Source organism: Plectrocnemia conspersa, unplaced genomic scaffold (genome assembly GCF_051122295.1).
Source record: "Plectrocnemia conspersa isolate PC_06_02 unplaced genomic scaffold, ASM5112229v1 ptg000004l, whole genome shotgun sequence".
Taxonomy (NCBI): domain Eukaryota; kingdom Metazoa; phylum Arthropoda; class Insecta; order Trichoptera; family Polycentropodidae; genus Plectrocnemia; species Plectrocnemia conspersa.
The window spans coordinates 8,261,823-8,283,868 of NW_028277168.1; the positions used below are offsets into that span (position 1 = coordinate 8,261,823).

Here is a 22,046-nt window from a genome sequence, read left to right on the forward strand (position 1 = left end):
CACACTCAAAAATAAGTCAAACGAAAATAATGACGTCATATTTACGTAAAAATAAAGAAATGAAATGTTTTTTAAACATTAAAAATACTGTTAAAAAATGTGGCGGAACGCCGTTCCACCACGTTACATGACAAAAAAGCCCTATTACGTCATATGCATTAAATTTAATGAATAGTAATAAAAAATTAACATGACTCCGTTTTATGTTAACGTTCATTCAAATGTATAATTCTATTTTTAATTTTGCTATTTGTGGAAATAAAATACAAAAAATTAAAATAATAATTAGTAACCAATACACTTACATAGAATTTATGTATTCTGAATTTTATTTTAATTTTTTATAACCGAGCTTAAATAAACTTTTATTATGATACGTATTATTTAAATTAGCCTGCAACTTATTTGATTTTATAGAATATTCTAATTAATATTTAATCAATTGAGAAAAAATATTTAGTTCTGTGCCTAACATATGAGTCATTGTAGTGGATTAAAATTGAACACTCTCAAGTAATGAGTCACTATGTTAGACGTTTTCATGCGCTACCAATAATAAAATATTCCTAAAACAACTATAAAATCGATTTTTGTCTACAATTATGATTGAAAAATATTTTTAATATTTTGCCTTTAGACATCACATGTAAATTTTAGCATAAACAGTTCTATAGGTCGATAAATCGTAGATATAAACTAGTTTTAATATGTGCGTGTCTTATATATTTTTAATATAGTATTACAATATTTGCCTTATAATTTAATGACCTAATAATAATTGCTACAAAATTCTTCCAAAGTCTATATTGATTTATGTATAATAAATGTTTAGTCAACTTGTCAAATTGACGTAAATTTCCGTTTATAATACTACCGGAAATTGAGGATCAATTGTCAAAGTCTCTTGCTCGCATAGCTGTAGATTTAACATACATATATAATAGTATGTATGTATTATATATACATTAACATTTTTTATGTTCATCTATTAGATTGAACAAAAAATATTTTCTAATTATAAATTATTAGCCCTTAAAGTCTAGAACTCTATTTTTATTGCTTTGAGCATACTTGTGTTATTTTAATGTATTGAAATGAGGCTGCATCTCATTTACAAATGGGTCGTAAAATTCAACAATATTTTTCAAATACTGTCTATTTAGATTATATCGAATATGAATTACCGTTGTCGGAAAGTATCAAACAGCAAAACATTTCCTAGTTTGTGCTGGCAGATAGCTATGATTTATTGCATATTGACGATAGTGTTGCTATGTCAGGAATAAACAACGGAAGAAGACGTTATCCAGATTGTCTTTGGTAAGATAGAGACGATAGAGATAAATTCTCACAGTGACGTTGGGAAGGATGAAACTTTAATTTGAAAATTCATATGATAAAATCCACGTAATGTAAAGATTTCATTGCATACGATACGACATGTACATCGTGAGACTTTTATTCATATAAAAATACCCAGTTAATAAATTCACACCTAATTCGATTAACCGTCCGTTATTCAATTTTCCTTCATTGTGTTCTCATTAACGCGCTAACTTGCGGTTTATACGACTAGATGCAATTGCGTATCACGTTCGACGGCTTTTCGCTCTGATTCGACTACAATTTGTTTACCACTCAATCATACTGTTACATTGGACCGGTAAAATGCTGTATTCAGGTAAATCGCACTCGTGAATTATATTAGATAAATTTGACTACTCACATTTCTTACGAGCCGCGCTTATATTTATGAAATTGAAAGTGATGTTATATTATACACCGCGAATATATTTGACGGTCTTAAATTAATATAAAAATCATAAATAATGTTTATCTTAAAAAACAGTTATTAAAATAAATTAATACCGTAGAATCCGTTGTCTTGTAAAATCAATTAGCTACATTAAAAAGTGAATTTTAACTGATGTTAGATTCTTCAAAAACATGCGTAAATGAATTATTTATTTTGTTTAAAGTTATATTATAAGTAACTGCTTACAAAATTAGAGTCTAATTAATATACTTATTACTTACGCTAAATCTTTGAGTTTTAATATTATTATTATTATTAATAATAATAATATTTATAAATATACAAATAATAAAAATAAATCAATCGTTTTATATAATAGTTACGCAATACTTTGGGATGATATTAAGTCTAATTATTTTGTGTCACATTTTAATAATGATAAAAATATTTTTTATTGGCGATCCTATTGCCATTGATATTTACGAAATATATAGAATATTTCTAATAGCTTATTAAATATACGTATTTACTAATACATATATTGTAAATTAAAGTATGAAAGATCAATACTTTTTATTAACACTTAATTCAAGTCACATATAAGATATTTTCTATGAGATGAAGTAGCTCATTTTTAGAGAATCTTTAATACCTAATAAGTACAATCTAGTTCAATTTTTATTAATCACCGTGAGATTATGAAAATTTAGTTAAACCTAATTTGTGATGATCGATCTGAATTATTATTATATAATAATCACTAATTTTGATGCCCCAGACAAGATATAGGTCCTTATAGGATTCTAACCCATGTCCTGTCAGCGACTTATACTAATCGTCTATTATGGTGGTTTTACATTATTTTATTTATTTTATTTAAAATAAAAAAAATGCTTTGTGATATTAAAACTGTTATTTTATGAATAATTATATTTTGTATCATTAGAATGAATTTTGAAGCTGTATGAGAAATCGTAATTTTATTTAGTTTTATTTGATATCGTATTATTTATTATTAAAAAATAAAATTATTAATAAAATATTGTACTATACACATTTTTATAGACTTTTCGCAAATTCTTATACTTAAAAAAAAGTTAACGTTAAAATAAACGGTAAAAATACATTAATAATACAAAAAACGTTAATCTTTATATTGCAAATACTTTTCGAATGCGTTTATGTACAAAGTACAAAATATATATTATTTTGGTTTTATGCCATTAATAAATTAATTAGAACTTTAAAATTACATCTATAAATATTTTTACATGTATCACATATTAATGAATATATTTGTTAACTTGTACTGTTATACTATTAAGTATCACAAATACTTTTGCTTTCGTTTGCATAATTTGTATGCGATTTAATTTATACGCAAATTTAGCGCGTTCGACTACTTAATTGAGTCATTGATACATGAAGTCACACAAATCTATGTTAATGGTCAGGTTTAAAGGTTACGCTAAAATATCCACGACGACCAGTTTGTATTATGTGTCAAATGTTATTGGGTAGCTTTCTAAGTTTATTAAATCGAACGTAACATACCTCGTTTTTCGACTCTGCCAATTGTTGTTTCTCCTTCAGCTCTAACTCGCCTTCTCTTCCGTCCAAATCGGTGGAGCTTTCCGATAAAGTTGTGCCGATCTTCGTGGTCGAAAGCTTCGTGGTGGCGCTTTCGGTCACCTTGGCCAGTTCGGCTAATGTGACCGCTTTAGTGGTGATTTTAGTCGTTGTGCTTTCAGTTTTCGGTTTGTACGAAGTCGACGCTGAAGAAGGGTTGGTTTTGATCATGGTGCTGGGGTAGATCGTGTATTGTTTATGCGTCGTTTTTGGAGTGTTAGATGTCATCGGTTTTGTAGTGGTGGCTTTTTGCGTATGCTTTGTAGTTTTAGGGGTGGTGCTGCTCGAGTTGCGCGTTGAAGACGATTTTCTTTTAGTCGTTTGCGTCGTCTTGCGAGTCGATCCCGTAGCTCTTCCTTCGTCTTGAGTCGATATTGGGATCGGGTTTGTCGTCTCTTCCGTCGATATACTTATCGATGATGTAGATTCGGTTTGATTAGTCTTCGACTCGTTGAAAGCGTTCGATACCTTGGCTGAACGCGAGTGAGGGAAAAAGTTTTCTATGAAAGACATCGATTTAGAGTTTCGCCTCTGATATGGCATGCTGTGCTTGTGTAGGACTTCTTCGGCGTATCCCACGGGTCTTTGGGCTGCTGCGGATTGTACGACGATGAGGGCCGCTAAGGCCATTGCCGCCACTGTGTACTTGTGCATTGTCGCTAGTGGTTTCGTTGCAGGCACGACTGTTCGCGGCGCGAAGAAGTTACGAACTGAAGAGGAGCTAGAGTTGTACTCGCGATGTGGGCCGGTCCTCCCCCACTCGCAGCTGGCAGTTGCAGTTGGAAAATTCATTCTGCTATGAAATAGAGTTTGCGGTACACCGCTTTTCGCTACATTTCTTCGGTGTCGAGGTTCAACGATTCCCATGATATCGGGGTCATTATCAAGCGATTGATTGACAGTGTCAGTGGTGATTTTTCGCGATTTATCAACACTCGTGCGCGTCGTGTTATTATTTGCATGCAAATGTAGTTAGTGGATCGTTAAATATATATGATTAAAATTTAAATTGATTGATAATAAGACCAGCTCATTGTAATACAATATAATAAATCTTATTATCAATATATTAAATTCCTATTTTATTTACGATTATTTTTATTACTCATTACATTACATGTATTACATTTATTGACTAAATCATGTGTATTTTAAATTAAAATTAAGTTATACTGTATGTATAAATTTATTTATTTAATTTAAAACAAAAACAGGCAAACTTTTTTTAATTGCTACCCTATAATATATTTATATGCAACGATTTTATCATTAAGAACAATGCTTCTTTCTTTCTAATACGTTATTTAACATTAAAATGATATTGTAGGGTATATTTAACATATTTATAAATAGTAAAATATATGTATTTATATTTAAAAGATTTTTTAAGTAACCATTACAAAATAAAAATTTAATTTAGTATCATATTTATCTTCATAAAATATGATTTAAAAAAAATATCTACACACTCGCTACTAAACTTAATTTTGTAGTTTTAATAGCATTAATTAATAAAATCTGTGATTTTTCTATTTTAATGGTTGCCAGAAATATGTAACGTTTTGGTTCCTCAAAAAGCATATTAACTTATTTTGTATGGTTTATTGGAAAGCATTGCTCTATATAATTGTTTCTCAGATAAATTTTTCATCAAAATCTGTTTATAAAAAAAATATAGATTGATTCTAAACAATATTTTCCTGGTTTTAAAGTTAGTATTAATACACTAGATTTTTTGTTGACATATTTTCTTGATATTTTAACTACTAAAATTATAAGAAAATACTTATATCAAGTTACTGATATATTACTATTTTCTAGTATACAAAATAAATAGTAATAAAAATACAAGATAAATTAGGTAAAAATTTAATATATAAATTACCAAGCTTAATACATTTGTAAACTGGAGACATAAATCTCTAAAACAAGATGTGTTCCAGCATTTTGTGTTTAAACTTAAATTTAAGTTTGCTCTTTGTCACCGATTTTGGAGATTAGTGAGTGAATATGCTCTTGTATAATATTTTTAGTATGCTTATTGCAATGTTCTTTAATTTTCATCCTAATATTTTAAGTGACTATGAATTTTGGATGTAAAAATCGTATCTTGTTAAAACTCAAGTAAAATTTTTCGAAAAAATATAACAATTTTTTCCCCACTTCAATTTTTTTCTCTGAAACTTAGAAGTGTGTACAAATTAATTAAGACGAATTAAAAAATATATTTGAAGCAAATGATATAATAATTTAACAAGGTGATTAATTACAGGTACAATATTAGGTGAATATGGCAGATGTTTTAAAACTACTAATTCATTTTTTTTTGTTTTCAAAAACATGCATAAAAACAACGGAATTTAAGCGAAAATCCAGATTTTTTCTAGGGCTATAAATAGGATAGCGATATGACGCGAAAATTTTTATTCCGGCGCAATCGATATATTTTGGCACGTTTCATATAATAAAAATATGTTATTCTACGAATCCGCGCGACTAAATAAATCATATCATTTAAGCAAAAATTTAATTATATTTATTAAATATAGTATATAGCAACAGTATTGATTTAAGTAAGCTTATTTATAAGAACTATTTTCTGTCACTTTAATTTCATTAAAAAAAATCAAATCATGTATTGAAAAAATGCTATAATTAATAATCTATCATCTTATATTATATAAATCATTCTAGTATTTAAATTTTTTTTTTAATTTTACTTTTTCATTTAAAAAATCAGGATTGAAACCACATTGTTAAAAACCCAACATATAATAAAAATCATTACTACTAATAAAAAATTTGAAAGAGATTTAACGTTTGATTCAAGAAAAAAAAATTAGTAAATTTTACTAGCTTTTTTCGTAAAAAATATGTATATTAATATAAATAGCAAATTTTTAGCATTGTTAAGATATAAATTTACTTGTAGACTTTTTTCGTGTTGTAGAGCTCCCTAAAGAGTCGCGATCGCGTCCCTTATTCTTGCCCGTTACGGCCAGAACTATAGAAAATAATGTAGAGTGGTGCTAATCTGTTTTTTAAACCACCATTACTGTTTTTTAAATTATTTTCTTAAAATGTAGATTATTTTTTTGTCTAAAGGCTTGAAATTAAAGAAACATGGCAAGTTTGCTAGTCAGGTTTGAAATAAAATAAATAAATCAAAAAGTAACAAAATAATAAAAATCATTTAACAACAATTTTACTTCTTAAATGAATAAATGAAAAAAATTAACACGTGATTTATTTTCAAAAATAAGCTTGACAACCCCCTTTAAAATGTAGCTGTTTAATAAACTTTTATTTTTGATCATAATTAATTATAAATAGGACACCATTTTGATCCTCAGAAAAATCTACTACAAAATAAATTAAATAGTAAAAATGTATAATCAGGTTACATGTATTGTGCGGCACTTCTTAAAAAAACTATTAAAGTTGATAAATAAATATTTTACTTAACTTTTAGACGATATCAAAAATAAATAAATTAATCTAGAGTAATATAAATTAAATTAGTTCAATATCTACTAGTAATAATAATATTCATATTATAAAGCGTATTAAAATATCATTGCTATTTTTAATGTTATATTTTTGGATTTTAATAAGATGTATTTATTATCTATTTTCCTTTATACCTTGAAGCTGTGTGTCATCATTCCGTTATCAATAAACGTTTTTTTCTCCTATGTCTTTTAACTTTCCCATGGGTTTGCTATACCGAAATTTTGCCAAAGGGCTTCGTACATTACACTAATAAAATTAGAGTTATCGTCTCATTTACCATAACGGTTTATCATTTCCGTCGCCGATTTATGCCGCGTTTGACTTTGAACACATACAATTTAAAATTTATGCACATATTCATTAATTCGTATATATTTGTACCATTTTTTGGAAAACATGACGTTTATTATATTTTAACTGTTTCGTTTACATGGTTGTTGCATTAAGCGGATTAAATATTATTTTTTTTGCGATCATATAAAACGTAGACTAAATTCGAAAATTAATTATTGTTCTCAGCCGCATTATTCAAATTCAGTTAACGTTTTACTAGTTGTATTTTCATAATTGTGTAAATTTTCATTCATAAAACAATGCGATTGTATTCATAATTTTTGCACGTAACGATTTTAAGTATTACACATACAAGGTTTTAGTGTTAACCGATCGTTGATATCGCCGGGTTTTGTTCAACGTCGCGCGTTGATATCACTTTTATAAATGTCGCATGAAATCAGCAAAAGTAAATTAATTATTATAATCTATCGAATCATAACACTTTCTTACTTTAAAATATATAATTTAGTAAGTGTAAGCGTATAGACGAATTGTTATAATTCGCACGATTTGTGGAAAGTGTCTGAGAGAATCCATATAATCATGTTTCTTTAAATCTAACGTTTGACCCGTAATTGATAGTTTTCCTAAAAGCGTATAATTGGCATAATCGTTTAATTGATTCTCGGTCTCAATTCCTAAACGTGGAAAGTCGGATTCGATTCGAATCTGAGCTTCGTCCGAATTCGGCATACGATATTCGCTTCGGAGACAATGGAAACGCTCCGTTCTTGAAATTATTTTCATATTGACCCGATTTACGTGGTTTATGATTGTTGCTGTTTTTTCATTCCTTCAATTTCGGACGTAATAATAAGGTATCGCATATTTTAGCAGTGGGTTGGTGTACTTATTTATGGTGTAGAATTTTTATTGTTTCGTATAATACGAGATTGTTTTCGCCCGCGGTCTTGTCTGATTGCTGAGGTGAGTGTAATATCTGCAGGATTGCAGTGGGCCCTTAGGATATGGCAACACACGTCTGACTAGAGCTTTCAACGCTTGTAATGATGATTGTGAGATTATAAACTGTTGATCATAGATAATATATATGGTATGATATATGAAACCCATCAATGAATTCGTTGAAGCGTATCTTATGATTTTTAAGTTTAACAATATATGTTTCGATATACGTTTTTCATATATATTATTTTATTAAATTTGAATATGTAAATAATATTATTTTTTGTGTATTTAATTTTTTATATTGTGTATGAAAAAAAATATCTATCATTATTTTTTGTGCTATATACTCAATACGCATCTTTAGTAGATACCTATGTATAATGTGACACTTGTATCGCGTTTCGTACATGATAGCATCGGGTATCACAGTGGGAACTTTTGCACGGTCGTCTCACTTCCTAGTTCGCGTACTACCCATACTAGACACGTAAAAGTGTCTAACGCCCTGCAAACACGACCTAGGTCCGCGTGATGAACGATATCTGCGTCACATGGCCCTTTTATTATGCCACGAACCGTTCTAATGTGAGGCAATTTGTCATATTCCACTCGGGTCTTGTATCGTTTAACATTTTAACAGCATAACGGAATGTGTGCCATAAAATATACGTAATTTTATATAGAGATAATTATCTAACATAAACAAACCACCGAAAATGGAGCCTTATGCGCTTTTTGCGTAAATTTGTCTGATCACTATAATCACGTATCAATTTTTTACTGTTTTATTGTGTGAGAAACTGTATTGAAGTATTAGGCATTTATTGATAATTATTTTGAATGATGATTTCTTGACATGCGTTAAGTTCATATTAAAGGTAGTTAACAAACAATAAAATAATTAGTAAAATATGCATACTATAACATAATTATCCAGTGGTAAAAGTCACAACATAATCATATATCAAATTAATAATCCTAATTTGTCAGTTAAAAGAAAGAGTTAATTGATTAAGTCGATAATGAACTCGTTCCGCCTTTAACGGTTTTACGTTAGTGCAATATTAATCGCCGGTTGGCAAGTGTAAATTTATCCATATTTATTGTTTCCGTATTTTAGTTACCCTGTGGCTAAATCGCAGTTAATTTTGTTTATAGTCGCACGTGTGAAAAATTGTATCCGGAATATTGCGTGTGAATATTTAACGTTGGTGTACGGACATATTAACTTTTATTTGAGTGTTGATTAAGATTATTGTAAATAATTATATTGATTATTTTTAAATCATAGTTTGATTTCATGCTAAATAAAGAAAAAGTTCTCTAACGGCAAAAGGTCGTTAAAATTTAATTGGTGTGAAATATCTGCTTGTGGTTTTATCGTTAAACTCATTTTTTAACAAGCTTTCTGATATATAGGCGACATGAGAAGTGTTTGACGATGCTGTTGAGACAATAACATCATTTGATATTTAATACCCAATCATAATCATGTGTTGAATACAATTTTTTTGTTTTGCTTTAATTTGATAGTAATTCAAATAATATAATATAATTATTTTTCGTATAAAAATATCACACTGTGTTATTTTGAATGTCTAATTTTTGAACGAATAATATCAGTTTTTGTGCGGTGCAATGATGTTACCCTCAACATATATATCATTCTGTATTTCATAGATGTTTAATATAGTGGTTGTTAGCTTTATTTTGATTTAAATAATTATATTTTTAAAAATATACTAAATATAATGAATGATGTAATAAATTTTCTAGATTATATTTGACTTTCATTCGAGAATAATTGCTGCAGCATTAAGGTCATTAATTATTTTATTTAGAAACACGTAGTATATAGTCAACTTTCAGACATTCGGCGAGCAATTCATCACAGTCATAGCCGAGAGGCGAAGGAAATCTATGAACTTTCGCCGTTTTAATTGCCTTCCATTGTTTACACGTTGAACCTGTCCCGTAACATTTTAAATTGATTCGGCGTTCTCGGGTTCAACAAAATCCATGAGAGATTTTCGTTTCGTTTAGATCTTTTCCTACGACTCTTCGAATTGGCGCAGGTTCAGACGGCTCAATTGTGAGCGTCTCTCGGACGTGAGAGAAGACCGAATTAACATAATAAAATGTTGCTTTATGTGTGTGTGTTTTCCCATCGGTTATCTCGGTGTCATGGTGAATTATCTCGTTCTTGTTCCTACTTAACCCTCGGTTAAGTATGATAATTCGTACGGCAGCGGCGTTCGCGATGCGTGGTTTTTAATATACGACATTAATACAGAAATGAATCATTCCAACTTGTTCTTTATAAAGTTATACACTAACTTAAATATTCATGTTTTTTCATTATAAAACCTAAACTATGGTTTATTCAAAAATCTACGCTATTGGCCTTCCTTATGTATTATGTACTATATTTTATAATTAATAATATTAAAAAAATATCTGGTTATCAGATACAATTATTATCACAAAAAAATAATAAAGGATTAAATAACATCATAAAAATGACATAATTGCTGTTTTTGTTAAAAAATACACTTATTTTTCTACTTTAATTAAAATATAGATTTGAGCTCTACATTATACAAAAATTATAATATAGAGCTCAAACCTTAACTATTAATGAATTATTTAAATATTATGTAACATTTTTCCACTGTTACTAACCTTCTGTCGTTCACCAAAACGGTGACAACTTCTCTCGATGCGGGAATTCAAGTAGACGTCGTGTACACAGATTTTGAGAAAGCCTTTGACAAAGTTTGTCATAGGTTATTATTAAAAAAATTGTCGAACCTCGGTTGCTCAGATAATTTAACTCGGTTATTTAAGCAATCGTAGACAGTTTGTAACCTATGATGGACGATTGTCAAAAGAATATTTTTACCCCTTCGGGGGTTCCTCAAGGATCCAATCTGGGACCTCTGCTTTTTGTGTTATTTATTAATGGCATAAATACAGCAAATAAAAATTCAAGTTTTCTTCTGTACGCAGAAGATTTAAAATTATATAAATGCATTCGATCTGTTGTGGACTCCTTCTCTCTACAAAGTGATTTAGACTCTCTGTGGAGATGGGCTTCCGTTAACTGTCTGCCCTTTAGTGTCGGAAAGTGCATATACTGTGTCATTTTCTCGATCCCGTTCGGCATCAGCTTATTTCTACCATCTCGGTGGTAACATTTTGACTAGAGAAACTTCCACTAAAGATCTCGGAATCACTTTCGAGAGCAAATGGAGGTTCTCTCTACACATACACGACGTCTGTGATAAATCTTCCAAGATGCTCGGCTTTGTTATGAGGAATGCCTTTCGCTTTGACGATCCGTCAGTTATTCGCATTCTCTATGACGCCTTAGTTCGTAACATTCTTGAATCGGGATCTATAATTTGGAATCCCCGAATAGCCAAATATTCCCTTTTAGTGGAAAAAATTCAAAAAAAGTATTTAAGATACCTTTACAAAAGGACATTTGGTTATTATCCGTACTTATATCCCAGCGCCTTTCTTTTAGGAGCGTTGGGATATGATTCGCTGAGTTCTTGTAGAAAGCTATATGTCGCCAAGCATTTTTTCAAATTATTAAAAGGTGCTGTCGACAATCCAGCTATTCTCGAGGAATTCCAGTTTTGGGTTCTGGAACATTTTCGAGAATCACGATCGAGGCCTCTTTTAACCCTTAGACCGCCGACCGGTAAATTCTTAATTACTCGCTGTACGCCATGCGTTTTTAGCGATATATTTTTTTGGCTACTTACTCTGTTTAACACATCATTACGGCCGAAATACTCAATTTTTATATTTTAAAATTATATATGTATGATTAACATGATTTAAACATTCTAATTATATCAATAAACAAACATTTTTAGTCGTATTGTTGGAAATATAAAGTGAACAAAACTAAATCTATTGGTCGGTCCGCGTGTTGGCTCGCGTACACACACCTACACACACATGCACGCGCGCGGCACTATACAAGCGAACGACAAGCAGGGTCATGCTCACACTGAAACAATTTTAATATATAAATCTGCAACGCATTTTTTCTTCGTCTGACCTACATCCTGTTATAAAAATTTACAAATCAACAAGATTTCTTTGATGCATACAAAATCACATATATCGTACACAAAAATAACCCTAATAACCAAACCGTTTGTTTTTGATCAATGGTGTTTGCAATTGGTTGTTGTTGAAGGTTGTCATATTTCTTTATATATAAAAATAATAAATAATAAAACTTGATAGCAAGATACGATGTTACATTTAACAATATATATTTATATGTATAATTTATAATATATACATATTCTTCTTCTTCTTCCACGGCACTACAACCGGTGATCGGGTTTGGCCTTTCCACCTAATTTCTTGTAGGGCTTCTAGATATATCTTGAGTTTTAGTATTTCTTATGCTATTGTTTGCATTTTTCCTGGTTGTAATATTTCACATTCCAGCTTCCAAAATTGAAGTCCAATCGTTTATCTAGATTTCGATCGTCTAGGTAAGGGTTTCCCAAACTTTTTAAGCGACGGAACACTTCGCAAATCCGAAAATTTTGGCGGAGCACTTAGCTTATTTTGCTGTACCCAACTTCTAGGTACTAAAATCTTCGCCTTCATTATGAAGTAGAATATGTTCATTCTTTTAATTTACTCCAAATTTTTGGGAAATATCTATTTAGGCTCCATGGAACACATATTTTGGATTCGCGGAACACCAGTGTTCCGCGGAACATAGTTTGGGAAACCATGGTCTAGGTCATTATGAATTGGGGCGGATTTATTATTTCTTTGTGATTTTTTCATAACTATTTGGATTTATCCACGTTGGTTGGTTTGCTCCATGATAGAAACCCTCCTCCTTTATCCGGGCTTGGGACCGGCAAGAGTGCAACATATCTATACTCTAGGCGGAATATGTAATATATATTACACACACACGTATATATACAATAAATAATAAACTTTTCGACCATCGTGACGCATTGGGGTAACCTGTTAGGTCACGATGGTATTAATTTAATGTAAATAAATAAACACATTACAAATAAATTATAAAATAATAGAACAAGTAAAATAAAATGATTCTACGACAAGGAATCGTTTTTGTTATTATTATTATTATTTAATATTTACTAAGAGTTAATATTGATATTTTATTAATTATATCTTATTTATATTTATTAATAAGTATTTAATAGTAATTATTATTATTATTATTTAATTATTACAAACAATAAAAACCAATCACAAAAACAGTTGACAATATTAAAACAGTCGAAATAACGTATAAATATATTCACAAGTATTTACAAATCACAATTATCATTGAAATATTGATGAGATAATTTAATTTCGATTCATAAATTAAAGTATAAAAAAACGAATTTCCGCGATGCGTTTGTGCTAACCCTAAAAGTGGTCTAAAGAAGCACGATCGAAACCGCGCGCGAAATACAAACGACTAAAATTAAGGCGTGACTTTATAATTATATATACCACTGTTTCATCGCAAATTCTATAAATAAAATCACTGAAATCGTTTACTAGGAACTCAAACTGATTTTTAAAACATATATTGCCAACTTTTACCTTTCCGTTTCTTTAAAAAACGAAGGTTTTAACGAGCGCATCATATCATGCGCTTGGCGTTGTACAGTAGATTTAGTTGCGCATCATATCATGCGCTTGGCGTTGAAAGGATTAATGGCCGTTAGGGCTAAGACATCCACACTTGCCGACTCGCCTATAGCTGTGGCCATCCGGCTCCTTAATACGCTGGCATTACATATTGATTTATTTAATGTTAGCTACGACGATCTGATCCAGTTTGTATTATTTAATTTTAATATTTTATAATTTTTTGTTATGTTTAAGTATTGTTATATTTATGTATATATACGTTTTTTTTATGTTTTATAAATTTAAAATTTGTTTTCGACCATCGTGGCGCATTGGGGTAACCTGTTAGGTCACGATGGTGTTAATTTAATCTAAAAAATTAAATAAAAATAAAATAAAATTAATGATAGTTAAGCAAAATTTAATCAAACAAAAAGAATCGATAAACGTCAGATAAAAATAAAAAAATATTTGTTTAATTCTATTCCAAAATTATTTCCTCTATAGTGATAAAATCTATAATGTAATATTTATATGTATTAAAATGTATTTTATGTTATATTTTTCCATTAGTGCGTACTTATGCCATATACTAATTAAAGCTTCTTATTACTAGCAATTTATACACTATGCTAATTGCTACTCAAACAAAAAATTACCCCAATCGCGTTAATGGATTATTAACATTTTCCGTTGGAAAGTTAGTGCATTGTTAAAGTTTATATTCAAGTTCGTAAACGTGCGTCTTCTTTAATAAGCTTTCAGTACTTTTCACAGTACCTTATTGTACCGTAAAACGTTTGTCGAAGTTAAAGAACGGGGTCAAACCAATACAACGGTTGCAGTAGTTGCGTCAATTTAAAAACGATATTCTTTTCGAAGCTCACCATTAAATGCCCTTTTCTACACACATGTCCATAGCACACTTATAAATATTTGCCTCTCGAGCCGTACTCTTTGTTTGCCCAGCAAACACGGTTAAGTGTCGTTCCGCGTCGAACCGAAACTGGTGAACGTGAATAAAATTTAATTTTAATTTATTTGTATTTAATTTTTAACGCAAGATCGAAAATGTAGAATATAGAATACGTTACTAATTTTCTAACTATTACATCGAATAACTTTGCATACTCGAGTTTACTGTAATAAACCAGTTTTTATGCATCGATAGGTGCATATTCTCAACTCAATTGTATTCACGGTGTGCTTAATGAATATGATTTTTTAATAAATATGTATCGATATGGTGATAATGCAGCGCCGAAATGAAATTATTGGACCCATTGACTGGAACAATAAATTAAATCGATTTTCTTTACGCCTACTTCCTTTTCGAGCGTTTTATACTTTTATGGGGCACGGCGATGATGATACAATCGCACAAAAAAATATTTCTACTGTTTCTGGTGCTCTTGTTTCAGTGTGAAGCGTTTTACGCCGTTTCTGTTTCGCGGTCAATTATTATTGTAACATCACAATCGCTGATGTTTTTTTATTAATAGATTATTTTTGATGTACAATTTTTAAAATTTTGAGGTTAAATGTCATCCTATAAAATCTGCTCAAGCAAATTATTGTGTTTTTGTATATTTTTTGGACTGAAACTAATTTTTATGTATTTAACCGTACCTGGTATAAAAATGATAATAATCCCAATATTCAATCACTTTTGTAAAAAAAATTAAAGTGACGTTTTGCTTTCTTCTAGATAAAATTAAACTTTGTATATCAAGCGCTTTAAAACCTGTGATACAATGATTAAAACAATTACTTCTGATAAATTTAAACACTACTTAAAAATATAATCTTTGTTACTAACGCATGTCTGTGTTTTTATAACTTGAGAAGCTATTTATTCACTTAAATAGCAAAGCCAAATTTAATGGTAAAAATGGTAAAAAGATTTTAATTTTACCCTAAACTAATTTATATCAAAGATTTCATTTAATGCTGTCCCTAAGTATGTCACACTGCTAATGTGTCCACTTTCACTAGTATTATAATTATATATGTATAGTAATATTTATTATCAACTGTAAAAATGTGAATCAAATTATTATGTCAAGAATTTTAGTAAGAAAATCATATTATCTAAAAATAAACTAATGCTACAGCTTACTTTTTCATAATTCAATTTTGACATCTAGTATCGATGTAAGATAAGTTACATTTGTTGGTCAACTAATATATATTTTTATATACCTTTGCTTCCTTATAGTATTTCTAATTTATTTTTATTTCTCGAGAGTCATCGCTAAACTTTAATAGTTTTATAGTAATTAAATTAATCGGATATACATTAAAATAAAGCATATTTTCATATTACAGTACAAACAAAAACTGATTTCCCAAATGCCCTATTTAATTCACATTAAAATAATCTTTTAGAAAGAACAATACCTTCAACATTGTGTTAGTCAATACAGTGGGTTTTTTAATTATAAAATCATTTGCATTTGCAAACTGAAAAATTCAGCTGGTTTTTAAAGACGTAAATTTAATCGTAAACACAGCCTATTTTAGTTGTAGATTTAATGTAGTTTTACTGGTATTTTACTATATTTATAACACATTTTTCTACAAAATATGTTATTTGTCCCTTATAGATTTTTCATATTGGACAGAATCAAAAATATTTTGTCTGCTTCCCAAGTTTTATTTTGTGATCAGAGTATGTACTTGTAAAAATAATTATCTGACGGTCGCTTACAAATGGCCATCTTAGAAGTAAAGCTTTCACTAAAATATGTATTTATTGTATGTCAGTATAATCTATATTTTGTGAAATAATTTAATTAAGTAAATTTAATTTAAAATCTGTCAATTGTAAAACGATACCCATCTTATCAAGACGAACATTTTGATGTGCTCTAGTTGGTATTGTTTATTTTTCACAAGTATCGTTTAATATGTAACTATTATTTTTAATAATGTTTAAAATATATAAATTCTGTTGACTATAAAAATATATTGTCATAACAGTACGATAAACATTTTTTTTTATATAAACTACAGACATTTTAATTTATTTTTTTAACAAAGATGTTATTTAATAAATTTATCATCGTTGGATCTGCTACGTTAAACACTCCGTTAGTTATGGCGAATAATTTTCACGTGAATTTAGCGAAGAGTTATTCGAATAACGGGGGTGATTTTAAACTGTTATGTAATATTTAATAAATACTTCACACCGAAATCGACCGTAATTACATTACTTATCGATCATAGGAGATTCTCACGAATTCTTTATTTATTTTTTAACACATATGGAGTATAGACACACACTCCAAATGATGATTGTGGCGCCAAAAACGGTAAAAGGCAACAATTAGAAAAAGGGAAGAGCATAACGGCATTGTGGCGAACAAGGTCGCATCAAGGCATTTTCTACCGCCTGGCCGAAACTAATGTTGATGTTTTTTCTTTTTTCCGACCAAGTCTGACCTCTGACCCCCGTGGAAACGGAAAAAGAGCGTTATTAACGACCCGGAGATGCATTATTAGTACGAATTATGGATGCGTTACCATCACGCTATGGGTCAACTAGAAATGGCGAATAAGAAACGAAGTAACCTCGGGCGTTATTTCTTTTTTTCTTGCTTCGACGTGTTTTTTCTACTCTTCCATAATTCATGGTTATTTGCATCCTTAACCTTTTGATTAGGTGCGTGGTGCGTGATTCGACCACACGCGTTTTTGAGCTTTTCTTAACGATATTTGCAATTTGTGATGTGCTCAATTCGTTGGTCTACAGACTAAGTGACTAAGCGTTGTTAATTGGTGTCTTAAATTTATAATGTACGTGCGTTTCATTGAGATATTAATACGGTTCATTGCGTCAATAATGCATTTTTTAACGTTTGAGGCTTTTCATGCAAAGTAGGTCGTTCTTAATCATGTTCGAAACAGAAGAAATTAATAGAATTCATGTTTTTATATGGAAAAAAATGTAACAGATTTAACTCAATTACGATTTAACCTAAATACGTGTCTTGTAAAAATGTTGAATAACTTTTATTTATTCGTTTGCTGACTGTAAATGTTTTATAATTTATTATACTTTTAAAATATTCTTAATCAATATTTAAAACTGGAAAACCTTTTTTCTGAATAAATCGCCTGATTTAATTTAATCTAAATGTGCTTTGAGTTAAAAATAAATTAGTTTATTTGTATTAGTAATAGGTTTACATAATTTAAATTCGACAATTTAACGCTATTTAATAATAACGAATAGATTTATTACTGTTAAAAACCTGAATTCGTTGTAGAAGTGTTCGATCGACAATAAGTATCGCCAGGTGCCATATTGTCACATTTTCCAGATTCTCTTATAGCTTCAACGGATGTGTTTTTAGTAGAAATACTTGGGAGTAACGTTGGAGTAGAGATAAAGATTTTTCTATGCACATCGCTTAAAATTTGCAATAAGGCGTCGATGATGCTCGGCTTCGTTTTGCGGAGCGCGTGTCACTTTAATCATTTATTGCCGATTTGCATTCTGTACGATACGCTAGCTCGTAGTGTCCTCAATATGACTCCATTGTCTGTATATATTCCAAGGAGAGAATTCGAGATATCTCTACAAAAAAATGTACGGGTCGTATCCGTATTTATATTATAGTGTATTTTTGCTAGAAGCGTTGGAATACAATTCATTGTATTTTCAGTGTAGCATCTATGCATTAAAGCACTTTTTAAAGTTGCTAAGGGGCGGTGTCGACAATACGTCAATACTTGGCGAGTTTTAGAGTGCTCCTAAGAGTCATGATCGCATCCCTTATTCTTACCCATTGCGCCCAGGACGTCAGCGCTTACGAACACTACACTTGCATGAGCCATACAGCTTCTCAAGGAGCTTGCCAAACACAATAATGTTTTGGGCGATAGCTATGAGCAGCTGAAAAAAATTGTGTGGAATAGTGCTCATCTGTTTTAAATACACCATATCACCATAACTGTTTTATTACACCATAAATTAACCTGTCAAGTCAGATTTGTAATAAAAAAATAAATTATCTTAAAATCTTTTTTCAAACAGTATTATATTTTTTTTAATATACTTTTTGTGTAACATTAGTATTTTTTTTAGTAATTTAAAACAAAACAATAAATTAATTATTTTTCTTATAAAAATTACTTTATTTACTAATTTAAAAAATATTTGGTTAATTATTTTATTTGAAAATAAAAAAGAATAAGGATAAAGGATAATATATATCTTATATAAAACAGATTATTTTATATTCTTAAATATTATTTAATTAGCTGTTAAATTTACACGAATTCTTATATAAACAATATAATATGTTTATATAAAAGTGCACAACGCCAGTGGCGTAGCTAGCGTATGTGCCGCCCAGGGTGATCCTTAAAATTGCCTCCCCCCCATACATTTTTTGCAGGGTTATAAAAATCATCTTGTTATTCGTGGATTTAGTTATGTTTTAAGAACCACACTAGACGATCCCATCGTGACTATGCCGCCCCCAAGCAAGTGCCGCCCGGCCCCCCCCCCTCCCCCCATAGCTACGCCACTGCACAACGCATTTAAAAGTAGCCTGTAAAGTTGATTTATTCATCTTACTTAAAAACTGTTTTTATTTTTAGAGTAAATTATTAATTAAGACTACTTTATAATGCGCCCATCAATATAGATTCTCATACATCTTATGTTATTTTATTTAATAAACGCTTTTTATTGATACTTATTAATATATTTTTAAAATATCTAAATATTAACCATATCTAAATTTTCATTTTTCATTTCTTAAGTTGGATTTGCTTTCATTTCTGCAGCCAGAAATTATCGCATATCTATTTTTAATATCATAATTTCCTGTTCAAAATGTTTTAAACCATCTTTGCCATTTATGGATATCAAATGTATAACCTATAACGATTTTTTTAAGTAATTAAAAAAACATGCAATTTTTTATTAATTGCATACTTGATAAAAAAATTTCCATCGTAAATTAAGGAGCCAATTTTTTCATATCACAATGTGGAGTTGTGATGTGTATTTACACATATTTAACAAAATACTACATGTACTCAATTATCAACATAAAAGCATAACTGACTTCCAAAAAAATGACAAATAATTCGGGATTACTATAATTAAAATGATTCTTTATTAATTTATTATCCAACGTTTTATTGAACAAATTATCACAAAATAAATTTAATAATGGATCATGTGTCAAATCTATTGTAAATATTTACAACATAAATTGACTCAATGATGATTTATCACATAAATTGATAATAAATAAGTAATATTGTATAGCAATCTGATACATTATATTACTACACTCCGTTACAATAGTGCGTAGTGTTTTTATTTTTATAATCGAAGAAAAAAATTATATGCAACGATTGCGATGCAGCCTATCGGAAAAATTGGGTCCGACCGTTGTCTTCGCATTCTTATCGTGACACTTTTGGGCGGAGAAAAAACTCTTGGACAATTTTCATCGCTGATTTTCCCCGCAGAAATTTGCTGTTTTCGAAGATTTTTCCCTTGTGAATCTAAACGACGACCCGTTAGTTAATTTGAATATTACGTGTGCACATTTTTGTACAAGATGCTCAAACATTAATCGTTTAATCCACACTATTTCGGGTAACTCGAGATCGTTGACCGTCTCTTTGGTTCCCTGGAAACGAGATCATTGTGTTCTGTGTGAGCTAGAATTCGCGTTAAATCGTTCCGAATCGATTAGTCCCATCATTATGCACTTATAGCGTCGTTTATGCAAATCGATTTTTATTATAAGCATATAAGCTTATAATAAAAGAGGGAAAGAATGATCGATTATAATAATGCAATATTGTTTTTATAATTAAACGAATATTAATAATGAAGACAATGTGAAATTAAATCAGTTATCAGATAATAATATATTTATTTTATATATGAAATATAAATAGGCACTAGAAAAGTTTTATTTCAAAACAATGCAGGCTGTTTTTAAAAGAGATAATTTTATAATAGAATTCATTCATTTTCTATTGAGAATTAAGTCTACGCGTTTCTTTGTAAGGATCAATAACTAACTATACAGGATTTTTTCACCAAAATAAAATATATTATTACATATACAAACTTATTTATTTATCAATCATATTTTCAGTTTTTTTTTCGATGTAGTTATGATTTTTTTGTAAATCGTATTTTTTTAACACTTGGTGACGACTTAATTGCACATTTTATATTGATTTGATACATGGTCCATATGTAATTGTTATACAGCTGAGATTTAGATTTTAGATTATAATTATTGATTTATATAGAAAGTAGAAAAAGCGAAATTTTCATATAAAATATTTACAATAAAAAAATATTTACGTATACACATCAAAATACTAACATAACAATAACAAACAGATTTCTTTATCCGAAAAAAATGGTTTCGATTTCTGATTTTCCAAATTTATAATATATAATACTATTTAAAAAATACATATGAAAAATAGATAAAATATCTATATAATTTTAATTGCCTTAATATTCTCTGTAATTATTATTGCTACTGAAGCACATCTGCTGAATTAGTATTATTAAGTTTTTAAGCAAATATAAAACTCACTAATACTAAATCCTGATTTAGTTAGTTTGAGAGCCTTCATTGAATCGAGTTGGGTTTGCTTATTAATTCGTTTATGTAATGTTTGAGTTTGAACAGCAAATAGTTGTTACATTGTATACATAAATTTCAGTGATATTATTTTTTCACTATTATAAATATACTTTCACTAACTGGTCCAGTTAAAATATATCAAAAAATTAATTTATATTTAAAAAAAATGTTGTGCCAATTTATTTTAGGCATTAAAGTAAATTTCTTCTGCATAAAATATAATGCGTTTTAGGATATTTTGAAAGTGACCACCATACATATAGATTACTTATGAACTTTTATGGTACTTACTTAGGTATTTTGCTTTTTTTTAAATTGCTAATACCGTTCTTATAAATATTCGTAGTATTTATTATTTTATAAGTAGTATATATTATTTTATACATAAATACTTGCTGCAAATATGTATTATAAATATCAAATATTTATACAAATAGCAAATAATAATTGTAAATAATATTATGAATTTTATAAGTAGAACTGTATAATTAGCAAAAAATAATTATTTAAATAGCAAAACAATTCTATTTTTCTCTGATATTAGTCAATACTATTTGTGAAAATCTTGTGTAAAAGTGTGCATTTTTATTTTATTTTAATAAATACTTTTTTAA

The 22,046-nt window shown here is 29.2% G+C and overlaps 2 protein-coding genes across 2 annotated transcripts in view; one reads left to right on the top strand and one right to left on the bottom strand.

The window, feature by feature from the left end:
- dsx-c73A (doublesex cognate 73A) overlaps positions 1 to 4,137 on the bottom strand; it is a 95,264-nt gene extending 91,127 nt beyond the window's left edge. The window contains exon 1 of the mRNA XM_088184297.1: positions 3,311 to 4,137. Within this exon, the coding sequence (XP_088040423.1) occupies positions 3,311 to 4,039 (729 nt within the window). The 5' untranslated portion in view covers positions 4,040 to 4,137. The remainder of the gene's footprint in view (positions 1 to 3,310) is intronic.
- Positions 1 to 22,046, top strand: part of LOC148235816 (elongation factor-like GTPase 1) — a 177,028-nt gene that overhangs the window by 103,805 nt on the left and 51,177 nt on the right. The window lies entirely within an intron of this gene.